Source organism: Lactuca sativa, chromosome 8 (genome assembly GCF_002870075.4).
Source record: "Lactuca sativa cultivar Salinas chromosome 8, Lsat_Salinas_v11, whole genome shotgun sequence".
In the NCBI taxonomy this organism is placed as follows: Eukaryota; Viridiplantae; Streptophyta; class Magnoliopsida; order Asterales; family Asteraceae; genus Lactuca; species Lactuca sativa.
In genome coordinates, this window is record NC_056630.2 from 262,934,234 (window position 1) to 262,948,027 (window position 13,794).

The window sequence follows — 13,794 nt, forward strand, 5'->3', positions numbered from 1 at the left end:
GTATCAGAGCGATTCTTTGAAGATCGAAGTGATTTTTGAAGAAACGGTTCTTGATTTTGATGGCCTAAAGTTTCCCGAGAACCCGATAACTAAAAGTGGAACATTAGATCAAAACTTTTAATGGCCTAGATCAAACAAGGCATATTTGTAATTATTAACAATTTCAATGGTAACATTGACTTTTTACAATAAAGTACAAGGGTAGTTAAGGGATAAAAATTAACATACATAATAATTAATCAAAATTAATTTTGAAAATACAAATCTCTCTCATCGTCTTTCTCTTTCCCCCATGTTCATCTTCATCCCAGATTTTGAGATGAAATCACTGAATCTCACCTCTTCATCCCACATTTTGAGATGAAATCGTCGAATCTCGTCGTGTTCTTATTGGCGTCTTCAGTTGCCAGAGTGTATCACCTCCACCTTTGCTCCTCCATACACATGTGAATCACCAATTGTATCATTGTCATTGATTTTCCCTAAAACGCTTGTTATATCTCTTATTGGTTATCTACCACCGTATATCTGGAATAGAAATGGTTGTCTTTAGTCGCCGCACCATTCTCACCATTGTCTTCAATCACCAGAGTCTACCAACACCGCATCTGCTCCTCCACAACCCTGAATCGTTGATTTGACCTAAAGCATAATCGATGTCTCTCATTCCTTACCGATTGCAGTAGATTTGGAATAGAAGTGGCAAAATTATCTAATCAAAGTTGCTTCGTCAATTCACTCAACTTCAATCATTAGGTATCATTAATCCTTACCTACTTGTATTATTCGGTTTTTAATTTGGTATGAAATCAATTCATCTGTAGAATTATCTCTCTTCTTTCATCTAAACGGATACTCTTCAGATTTGGTTGATTTAACTAAGGTTTCTATAACAATGTGTTGATTTAACTAGGTTTTCTGTAACATTGTGTGGCTGGAATTCTTTGATTCTGATTCTGATTCATTTTCACTTTAATCAATGCATATAACCGTGGCATGCCATCACCATAATATGCAAACCACACCTGGTAATCTTGAAATGAATTTTCCATTCGATCTGAATCAAAATTGTGAAAGTGAGGTTCAGGAACACTCATTTCTAACTCTTCATCATGTTTATTTATTAGGTTCCACTTATGTTGTTTATGTCCTGATTATGTGGTGTGTTTGTAATAGAGAGGAAATGGCAGACTTGAAGTTCGAGATCTTACATCTGCTTTGGTTGTTGGTTAGTCGAGCCAGATATCTTTTTATTTTATTTTATTATTATTCTTTTTTTTGGTCTATTTGTTTGTAAACTAAGTTACATGTCAATTTTGTTCTTGATTGTTGGAAAATATTTAGTTAATTTATGGATTTTTGACATAATAGAATTTGAGATTTTTATGATTTCTCATAGTTGAACACTCTGCATATTTTTATGATTTATTTGTATTCAAGTTTTCATATGTTTACAAATGATTTTTGAATTAAATGACCATCCAAGTTATAAATACATCACAATTTAACCATACTTCTTATACTTCTTATAGATATAAACATAACAATTAGGTAGAGAACATCTTAATTAAAAAGAATGCTATCAGATATGCCTGATGTCACAGAATTGCATCCTGTACCTGAGGCTCACGTTCCTATGATGAAATTCAAGTTGAATGGTGTATCTATATATCTTCTCTATGCAAAACTTTCACTTTGGGTCATACCTGAAGTAACTAAACTTTCCTATCTTTCTTTCATCTCCATCTGTTACTGAAAACTAGTTGGTTACTTTACTAATGAACTCCATTTTACAGGATTTGGATATTTCTCAAGATTCAATACTGTAGAATGCAGACGAATAGATGGTTCGGAGTCTTAATGGATGAAGAGTTACCAACCAGATCATGCGCTATATCTAAAATGTGATAATTTTTAGGTTAGTTAACTTATTTAAAAAAATTGGAAGCAAACATTTTGTTTAAAAATGTACGGATAATGTTTTCATAACTTCTCTAAATATCATTTATGCTTGAATTCAATTGGTTTAATCTTATATTCTTATTTTTTATGATATTAAAGCCTGCTACAAGTGATTTTATTTTAAGGAATACTGGAAATTGCAGCCCTAGGTACATGAGGTGCACCATTAATTAGGTGATACATGTTGTCTTAATGTCTTTCATTTTCATCTACTTTTCTTGTGAAATGTTTTAATGTAAGATTGATTTTGTTGTTGTTTGTTTAGATTCCTTGCACTTCAGATCTTTTGAACACATCTGGCATGCAATTGGCTTTATTGGTTCATCCATTAGCTCTTCCACATCCATTCAAGGAGCCTATCCAAGTAAGACTGAAAATTGGAAAATACTTGTTTTCTTGAAATTATTGAAATTGAGATATAATAATTTCAATATATACTAAAAATGTGTGAATTATTTTTCCAGATAATGGATTTTGGTGAAGGTGAACCTGTTCGTTGTTCTTGTTGCAAAGGCTATATAAAGCTTTGACTTTAGGAGCATCAACTGTCATGATGGGGAGATTTTTAGCAGGAAGTACTGAAGCTCCTGGAGCTTATACAAATCAGGTTGGTAACTTGTAATTTTAAATTTATTAAGAAAAAATAAAACACTCGTATATAACTTACCAGATTAAGTCCTTTTTCTCATTTTGGTCAACTAAGGTGGTCAACGAGTTAAAAAATATCGAGGAATGGGATCTCTAGAAGCAATGAAAAAAGGAAGTGATGCAAGCAGATCTCAAATAACTTATTTAATTTATATGTATTAGTTAATTAATACATATAAATTAAAATATCACGCCTTCATTTGATTTCTATACATCAAAAATCAGTATTCACAACTTATAAATCATGAGCACTCTTGTATTTATTTCTTTCTTTCTCAATCTCTGTTGTTGGTTTGTGAGTATGCAGAAAACATTTTTTTTTGACTTATTGGACATGCTTGAGGATAAAAGTTGAAAAATAGAAGATGATTTTGACTTGCCATCGTGGTCAGGTGATGAACTTGGTGTCAGGGTTCTCGTGAATGTTGATAGCTTTGGTGTTGTTGGAGATGGAGTTTATGATGACACAAAGGTGAATATAAATATATAGTCTTTCTTGAATGTGTTGATGGAGTCATTAATGGGATTCTTTTTATTTTCATGTATGTTACATAACAGGCCTTTAGAGATGGATGGAAGGAAGCATGTGTTACAGATTGCATTCACAGGAAGCAGTGCAATATATAATGATATATGCATGAGAACTCAATTGTAAAAATGGAAGAACAAGACTCGGAAGAATAACAAGGATCTCTATGTGGATATGATTCAAAGTGTCATCCAACAACTCTTCTATCAGGTCAATCATAATTGATAATGGTTCATGTTCAAATTTTCTTGAATTTTTGTATTTGTCTGAATCATGGTGTGACGGTTTTAAGTAAATCACATGTAATTCATATGTGAATTACATGTGATTCACATGTAAATCACATAAGAATTACATGTGATTCACATGTAATTCACACATGATTCATATGTAAATCACATATGAGTTATGTGTGATTCACATGTAAATCACAAGTGATTCACATATGAATTACATGTAATTCACATATGAATTACATGTGATTCGCATGTAATTCACATATGATTCACTTGTGATTCACATGTAAATCACATATGAATTACATGTGATTCACATGTAAATCACTAGTGAATCACATTAGAATTACATGTGATTTACATGTATATAATATATAATTCACATATGAATTACATGTGATTCACATGCAAATCACATATACTTCACATATGATTCACTTGTGATTCACATGTAAATCACTTATGAATTACATGTGATTCACACATATGAATTATATGTGATTCACATATAAATTACATGTAATTCACATATTAATCACATGTAATTCACATGTAAATCACAAGTGAACCACATATTAATTACATGTGATTCACATGTAAATCACAAGTGAATAACATATGAATTACATTTGATTCACATGTAAATCACTAGTGAATCACATATGAATTACGTCTATATGCACACATGCATTTTGTGTGAGTGGTCTTCTTTTTTTTTTTTTAATTTTCTTGTGAATTTTACATTTGAATCTTAAAAGATGCAATCACATGTGAATATTACATTATATAATCACATTTGAATCTTACATGATATAATCATATGTGAATCTTACATGATATATACATGTGCATTTTTCTGAGTGTTCTTGCATTAATCATTTTTTTTTTTAAAAAAATCTTGTAGGTTTTGATGAATTTGTTGAAAAATTGAAGAGGTGAAAAGTGATAAATTGAAAAAAATATGGAAATCTTGATATGAAGAAATGATAAGACTGTGAATCTTTGTAGCATTTTTTATTTTTTATTATGTATCGAGTAAATTATTTGTTATATTATGTTTATAGATTGATTAATAAAAATTATATTTTCTATGATTTACTTACGAATATTATAGTATAATAAATATACATTTGAATCTAAAAGGTTGATTTTTTTTTGTTAAAAAAAGTAAAGTTTTTTTAACTAATCTAGTTTTTTTTTGGTAAAACTTACTGATTTTTAGCATTTTACTTTTTTTTTTAAAAAAATATATAGTTTTCTTTTAATTGCAGTTTTTTTTTTTGAAAAAAATTGTAGTTTTTTTGAAGAAAAAAAAATGCAATTTTTAAAAAAATAATTACAGTTTTTTTAAGAAAAATGCAGTTTTTCTTTTTTTTTTGAAAAAATTGCAGTTTTAAAAAAATATATTTTTTTCAAATTTTTAAAAAATTCATGTATTCTGAAAAAATTAAAAAATCTGCATATTTAAAAAAAAAACGAAAAATATTAAAAAAATCCGAAATTTGATTTGTTATGTTAATTTTTAAAACTTTTAAATAATTTTTTCAATAACAAAAAAAAAATAAACATTAAATGAGATCGGTAAGATGACGATCATGCCCTGAATGAATTAATTTTGATCTAACGTTTCAACGGATCTAACCCTATATATATATATATATATATATATATATATATATATATATATATATATATATATATATATATATATATATATATATATATATATATATTATTGTCTAATTTTTTTATATTATTTTGCTTACATTTTATTTTATTTATTTTTTATTTAGATTTTATTTGAGATTTTTTTGATTATATTGTTTAATGTTTTTTACATTTAGTTCGTATATATTATTTTGAATAATTGTTTCTAGTTTTTTGACATTGTGTTTGAATACATTTTTTTGGCGTTTTGTTTCTTTATATTTTTTAAAATATTCTTTGTAAAAAAATATAAAAAAAAAGTTCGTTAAATGTGAATATTATTAACATATATTAGTTATAGATTTATTTTTTTAATAAGATTAATAGATAGGTTAACTGAAATTCGAAAACGAATTTCAAATTATATAATGACTAATTGGAAATCATATAACTCGAAAACGAATAAAATTTCTAAAAAATAAAAATAAATAGTGAGAGTAAAATGGTCTTTTTAAATGGACAACATATGTACACTGCAATTTATTTAAACCGGGATGATTCTTGTCAAAATTTTAAAAGTTCGACTGAAAATATGAATCTAACTAAACCATAGGGACCAAAACTATAACTTAGTCTAAATTTTATCAAAATCAAGAATATGTTTGGCCAAGCTCGTAAACTTTACTTCCTACGAGACATTTGAAATATAAAAATTATCATGGTCACAAGTATGTAACTTTTTGCTTCACAAAATATTATTGTTTAAAATACATTATTAAAAGTTAAACATGTAGAAATTTATTTTCACAAAATACTATTATTTCATAATTTTTAATTGTATTTTATGGACAAAATAAACAGATTGTTAGTTAATCATTTTATTTTTTTTAAACTATTATTTTTTTAAAAACAAACAAAAAATTTGTTAATTATTTATAATAACTTTTTATAAATTAAAAATAATGAGTTGGAACCTATTTTTCATGAACAAGTCAACTTACGTTAACAAATCAACTGTATAAAATTAAATACATATATCTAAAGAATATGTAAATGTAAAACTTGGTAAACAAAATTTATATTTGTTTGAATGCGATCCATATTTTGAGTTAACAAGAAGCCATAAATGCGTGAATTGAAAAGTACAAAGAAAAATTCCAAAGCCACGTGATCCTATGATCTACACAAATCTTATCATATACAGTCAGCAGAATAGAATTGAACAACAAACCAAAAAGCAAAAGCGAAAAGCTCCATTAGAAAAAGACGGTTTTCTCCTTGCCTTGTAGACAAAATTACAATCAAGGACAAGAATTGTAACCCTTTTATCTCTCCCCTCTTTCTAAACACTACCCATCATCAACAGAAAGTAAATTACCCTTTTGCCCTTCTCATGCTTATTCACCTCTCTCAAAACACATATACACATTTTAACGACTCAAAAGACCCAAACCATCACACACTTGATGACAAGTTGTTTAACCTCTACATATACAAAAAAAAAAAAAAAAAAAAAAAAAAACTAGACATAAATGTCCCTCTCTCATCAAAAGTCACTTTGTGCTTATCGATCTTCTAAGCAACAGCGGAAATGCCCCGACAGTTGAATCCTTCGACCCTGACCGCAGGGCATTTTTGTCCAAATTTTCCTCTGGCACAACTTCCGCCACTTTTACGGGAAGATGGTGAGGCTTCGATGGTGGGTGATGGTGGGTTTGGGTTTTCGTTACCAAATTGAGCATCTTGGACCACCGGGTTTGCCGCCCGGCTAGGTGGAGACCCACAAAAGAATGGTGGTGATGATGATACCACATTGTTGGATTTTTCAGCACCACCATAACATTCCTATAAGAAAAAAAAGAAATAAAAGATGACGAGATGAGATTTTAAGTAAAAAGGTTTGACTTTCTTATTTTAAGAAGGGGGAGTAATAACAACCAAAATAACTTTCTTATTTTAAAAAGGGGGAGTAATAACAACCAAAATAAAGCTGGATCTTGGAGGTACTATAACATTAAACACCTCCACTGGTTTTCAATCAAGTAGTTAAAACCTTATTGTACAACATGCAATAAAAGTTGTGATTTTTTTGGTTTTTGGTGAAATCGGATTCATGACAGAATGAGATTTCCATGTTTCGATACAAACCCACCAACCATGGTAGCAAAGTCTCCATGGAAATTAAAATGGGTGTAGGAGTATTCTATAGTCGAAAAGAATGTGATCTATGACAAGATCTTTGCCAATAAAATGATAAATTATAAGAAAATGATGAACAAAATTGGTAAAATATTATACCCAAATTGAGGAATTCAAAGTGTTTGACCATATAATATCAAAAGTTTAGTCTAATGAGTCTACAGTTATATAATAAAGCCCCAATTAAGAATTAGCCAGCAGAATCCCTGAAAAAGTTGAACAGAAAGAAACAAAATTTTGGACTCAAACGTCACTTTCAAATTAAAGGAAAATTGGACACTCGACTTGAATCCCATAAATCGAAGTAAAAGTTTAGAAGGTGATTTCAAGGAATTTTGACTTTTCGTAAGTGGCGAAATCATGATGTATCAAAGTGAAAAAAAAATGGCTTGTAATTTTGATCTCAAATTACCGAGAATTCAGTTTGAAATTATATCACACAAATCACAGAAGTTCGTTGATACCTTCGTCAAAATCATATCTAGAAGCTCCATCCTTGATTTTGATTCATGCGTCTCCGTTTGATGACTGTTTTAAACATCAGAACCAAATCAGAATCAAAACATCTGGAGATAAATCGAACGAAAAATGAGAAAAGTAAAACAGAAATTGAAACAATACATGGAATAGTGCTGCTGCCATCGAGGAGATGAGGTAGAAATGGACTCTTTCATTGAAGGATTCAAGAGATACAATCGACGAGGTTTCGGGCAAACAACGCCGTTCATCGTCTCTTCACTTCTCACCAAGGCGTTGTTGTTGATGTTGTTGTTGTTCTGCTGTTGATATGCACAGCGATTCATCATCTCGAAACTCTTTCAATCAGAAAAAAATCGAGATCTGTATGCAAAATCAACAACACCTGCACACAGAAAACATAAAAAGCGATTCATATTAATGAATAAACATATATACATGAGATAAACATGTCGAATATGGAAATCAAATACTGTTCACAAAACGAATCCGAAAATCAAGAGAGAGAGAGAGAGAGAGAGAGAGAGAGAGAGAGAGAGAGAGAGAGCGAGCGAGGGAAATACCTTGGGCGAAGGGTATTCATAAACAGATGACTAGAAAGAGATTTTGAAGGGGGTGAAGAGAGGAAGCTAGAAATGGGAGGTGGGTGACTATTCATTAGAATGGGATGAGAGAGATGATTGGGGACAGATTTTTAGAAAAAAATATATATATATCTTTTCTTTGTGGGGAATTATTTACCTTTTAAATATATTTTGTTTTTAATTTAAGATATTTTTTGTTATAAAATTTTTAAATATATATATATCTTTACTATCTTATAAAACAAATCTTATTATTTCTAAAAATAGATTAAATAAAATAATAATACTTTTTTAAGACATCCAAATCATTAAGCTAATTGTACAACTAATCACTAATAAAATAATATTAAAATTTAAACAAACTCCTATAAATCTTCTCTTCCAAGGTTTTGACCAGATCTTTTTTCATCCAAATAAATACTCAACACCCTATAATTTGGTCATTTCATGATTTTTTTTTTATTTATTTTTAATATGACATGTTTCCTAAAACAAACTAATGATTAAATTGAAAATAATCATTCTCCATCGAAAAGAAATTAATTGTCGAAACAAACTATTTGTCGCCTGCCGCTTTGCGCGGGTAAACAATTAGTGTATATATATATATATATATATATATATATATATATATATATATATATATATATATATATATATATGTTTAAAATTTTTATAACAAAAAATATCTTAAATTAAAAACAAAATATATTTAAAAGGTATATATATATAGGGTTAGGTTATTTTGTTTTCACTATCTATTGTATGCATATATGATTGATTTTGGACCAATCATTATAGTTATTTTAAGAAAGTAATTAATGCATATTACATGTTGAAGATATAATGAATATTAATTATATCTTCAGCATTTAATATGCATTAATTACTTTCTTAAAATAACTAAAATGATTGCTCCAGAATCAATCATACATGCACACAATAGATACTGAAAACATTTGAACCTAACTATATATTAATCCTAACACAATTATATATATATATATATATATATATATATATATATATATATATATATAGTTAGGTTCAAATGTTTTCACTATCTATTGTGTGCATGTATGACTGATTCTGGACCAATCATTTTAGTTATTTTAAGAAAATAATTAATGCATATTAAATGCTGAAGATGTAATTAATATATATTATATCTTCAACATGTAATATGCATTAATTACTTTCTTAAAATAACTAAAATGATTGGTCCAGAATCAGTTATACATGCACACAATAGATAGTGAAAACAAAATAACCTAACCCTATATATATATATATATATATATATATATATATATATATATATATATATATATATAGAGAGAGAGAGAGAGAGAGAGAGAGAGAGAGGATTAATATAATATGAGTGAAAGACCAATTTTGATACGTTAGATTAAAAAAATGAATGGTTAAGTTGATGATTATATATAGTTAGGATTAATATAGTGTGAGTGAAAGATCAATTTTAATACGTTAGATTAAAAAAAAATGAATAGTTAAGATGATGATGACATGATGGTAATTAATTTGAATAAATTAATGATTTTCGATTTTAAAATAACCTTTAATGATAGATTGGTAAAATTGACTAATAAGAAATTTTGGAAAGTAAATATGTTTAGGGATACAATTTAAACTAGATTTCAAAAAATAAAATTAGATTTTATACATTTTAAGTTAATTAACGCTAACACATTATGATTGTAATTGATTGCGAACGGCTAGAAATTCTTATACAAAAAATGATTATTGTGTGCCGATTCTTTAATAATGTTATACTATATTATTTATACATGATTAAATTAATTAACACCGTCAATTAGATTATATTCTTTGAGAATGATCGGTAACTTCATTCTTTCATGACAAAATTACAAAAATGGTCCCTGTGGTTTATTAAAAGTCATAAAGTCAGTCCCTGCTAACTTTTTTATAGAAATAGTCCTTGTGGTTTGCAAAACATGCACATATGGCCCGGCTGAAGGATCGAACCTAAGACCTTCACCTATTAAATGGTCAAAGCCTTAACCAGTTAGGCTACATGTAATTTTGCTTTATGTTTTCCAAATACTAATTCATATAATAAGTAGAACGTTAAAACATAAGCAATAAATAAATTACAAAACACATTTTTTTACGTATTTTTTTAATAAAACAAAATGTATTCTCGTATTATAAAAAAAATTACAAACAATTTGTATGCATTTTTATGTATTTATTTTACATAAAAACATATTTTTTTGTCTTTCATAATTTTTTTTCGTAAAATATATATATTTTATATCTTTAAAAAATACGTTTTCGTAAATATATAAATTTTTATGTCTCTAAAAAATACATTTTCGTATATAAAAACGTATTTCATAAAATATTTTTTTTATATCTTTGAAAAATATGTTTTTGTATAACAAATACGTTTTAGTAAAATATATTTTTTTATGTCTTCGAAATAATAATAATTAACACTACTCATGACATAAAAAAATATATAAATTTTTTTGGATCGATAGTTCTAAAACCGGTGTTAATTATTATTATTATTATTTTACGAAATATATATATTTTACGAAATACATTTTTTTTATCCTTCGTAAAATATATTTTTTTTATATTTTTAAAAAATACGTTTTCCTATAACAAATACGTTTTCTTATAACAAATACGTTTTCATGAAATATATTTTTTTATCTTTGAAATAATAATAATAATTAACATTACTCATGACATAAACAAAATGTATAAATTCTTTTGGATCAATCGCTCTAAAACCGGTGTTAATTATTATTATTATTTCAAAGACATAGAAAAATATATTTTACGAAAACGTATTTGTTATACAAAAACGTATTTTTCAAAGATATAAAAAAAATATATTTTACGAAATTCGTTTTTATATAGGAAAACGTATTTTTCAAAGATATAATATATATATATATATATATATATATATATATATATATATATATATATATATATATATATATATATATATATATATATATATATATATATATATATATATATATATATATATTACGAAAAAAAATTACGAAAGACAAAAAAAATACGTTTTTATGTAAAAAAAATACATAAAAATGCATACAAATTGTTTGTAATTTTTTTATAATACGAAAATACATTTTGTTTTATTAAAAAAATACTTAAAAAAATGTGTTTTGTAATTTATTTATTGCTTATGTTTTAACATTCTACTTATTATATGAATTAGTATTTGGAAAATATAAACCAAAAATACATGCAGCCCAATTGGTTAAGGCTTTGGCCATTTAATAGGTTGAGGTCTGAGGTTCAATCCCTCCCCCATCCTTCAGCCACATAATTATTTTTTAAAATAATTTTCAAAAATGGTCCCTGTGGTTTACCATATATCATGAATTTAGTCTCTTTGTATCTGAAAAGACGAAAATGCCCTTACCCTAACGGCTGAATACTAACGGAGTTAGTAAAAAGGGTCATATGTGTAAGTTTTGCAAACCACAAGGACCATTTGCATCAAAAAAAATTAGCAAGGGCTGACTTTGTGACTTTTGATAAACCACAGGGACCATTTTTGTAATTTTGTCTTCTTTCATTTCATTTTGTTGATTATTGTTCATCCATTCTTTAAAAAGACAAAATTACAAAAATAGTCCCTGTGGTTTGCCAAAAGTAAGAAAGTTAGTCCCTATTAATTTTGTTTGATGCAAATGCCCCCTGTGGTTTGCAAAACTTGCACAGATAGCCCTTTTTACTAACATCGTTAGTATTCAGCCGTTAGAGACTGAATTAACAAGGGTATTTTCGTCTTTTCATGTATAAAGGGACTGGATTCGCAACTTTGGGTAAACCATAGGGACTATTTTTGTAATTCTGTCTTAAAATGATAAAAATGATAGAAAATGAGGAGATAAGGATTCGAACTCGAGACCTCCTTCCCACCTTCTTATTCAGCCAAAGCTCTAACCAACTAAGCTAAAGCCAAACTTATTGTATATTTCCGAAAATTAATTAATATTATATAAAAGCGTAAATAATTAATAATAAAAAAATAAAAAAAAAACCTATTTTTTAAAAAAAAATTAATAAAACAAAATATATTTTTAGCGTATTATAAAAAAACATATTTTTTACAAAAACTTTACTTCTTTATTTACGTATTTGTTTTACATAAAATATTTTTTTTATGTATTTAAAAAAATACGATTTCGTATACTATGTTATTACATTGCTATGATCCTAAAACATGTTTTTACGTTTTCATATAAAATTACGTTTTTTTTTTCTTTCACATAGAAAAAAAAGTTTTTTTTACGCATAAAATATTTTTTTTATATATTTAAAAAATATATTTTCGTATAAAATGTTTTTACGTAAAAACATTAAGAACGTGATAACATAACGTAAAAATATGTTTTATGATCAAATCAAAACGACTTATATTTTTTAGATAAAAATGCGTTTTTTTTACATAAAAATACGTTTTTTTTACGTAAAAATATATTTTTTACGTAAAGCAAATTAAAGACATTTTTTTTACATATGGGTGATTGGTCCCTCCCCCATATAGTTTGTTCCGCCCAACCCACTTCAACGATTTCCTAAGAAAGAAGTTAATTTAAAAAGGTCAACACAAAAATGTTGGTGAATTCATAAGCATGTTTGAGAAAATGATTTGTATAATTTTGTAATTACCAGAAAATCCTATATTTTCTGAAAAACAGTTTCAGTATGCGTGTGTCCGATCTTGTATTAATGCATGTGTGTTATTGTTTACTAGTATGCAAAGAAAATGAAGAAAAAGAAAGAGAATGTACAGAGAATGCCCCATACAACCCTATGTTGTCTGTAAAAGAGAATGCCGGTATACCAACCCCCGAGGTTGAGTACCGACGCGAGTATGTTCCCGAGTAGTCCATTTAGAAAAGAGAATGGTCTCCTGTAAATTTGTAATGTTAATTCCTCTAAGTGAGTCGCTATAACCATACTAGATAATGACAATTTCGCCTGTCACGACGTTGTTGGACGCCGACGGAAATAGAATAAGGTTTTCGTCACCATAGATTGATTTAGTCTAACTGTAGCGAACAACTCAGGTGTGGGGTGTCATCCCCGTATAGATCTATACACAAATCCCCGCTCTCCCTCTAAGAGACTCTGGTTATAACTATAGGCTACGATCGTACACTCAATAGGTGTCGACCGACACGTCTCACTAGATCCTTAATCGAAATTCATGCGAAAAGAAACATATAATGCACACTCCAAGCCCAATGAATCATGTTAGCGAACAACTACGACTCACTAAACATGTAAGTCATTTCAAGGCTCGAAAGGAAAGACATTATATAACATGGGCCCAAAATATATGTAAAAGTACACTAAGGCCCATCTTACATGTGTATTATTTACAGCCCCAAATAGAATGCAAAGAGTATCCAAGGTCCGTTGAGCATGCTAGTGGGTTAATAAGGCCCAATAAACATATAAAGAGTATTCA

At 27.7% G+C, this 13,794-nt stretch overlaps 1 protein-coding gene across 1 annotated transcript; it reads right to left on the reverse strand.

Moving 5' to 3' along the window:
- Positions 1–6,255: 6,255 nt before the first annotated feature.
- On the reverse strand, positions 6,256–8,396 carry LOC111899142 (uncharacterized). Its single transcript, XM_023895024.3, has 4 exons — positions 8,262–8,396; positions 7,843–8,083; positions 7,686–7,749; positions 6,256–6,867 (listed from the first exon to the last, which is right to left on the reverse strand). The coding sequence occupies exons 2-4, from the start codon at positions 8,025–8,027 to the stop codon at positions 6,598–6,600; spliced, it is 519 nt and encodes a 172-aa protein (XP_023750792.1). The 5' UTR covers positions 8,028–8,083; positions 8,262–8,396; the 3' UTR covers positions 6,256–6,597.
- Positions 8,397–13,794: the final 5,398 nt, after the last annotated feature.

Coding starts and splice junctions, on each gene's coding strand:
- LOC111899142 (XM_023895024.3), bottom strand. CDS start 8,027: ATGATGAATCGCTGTGCATATCAACAGCAGAACAACAACAACATCAAC. Junction 7,750..7,842: donor TGGCAGCAGCACTATTCCAT/GTATTGTTTCAA, acceptor TGTTTAAAACAG/TCATCAAACGGAGACGCATG. Junction 6,868..7,685: donor TAGATATGATTTTGACGAAG/GTATCAACGAAC, acceptor TTTTTCTTATAG/GAATGTTATGGTGGTGCTGA.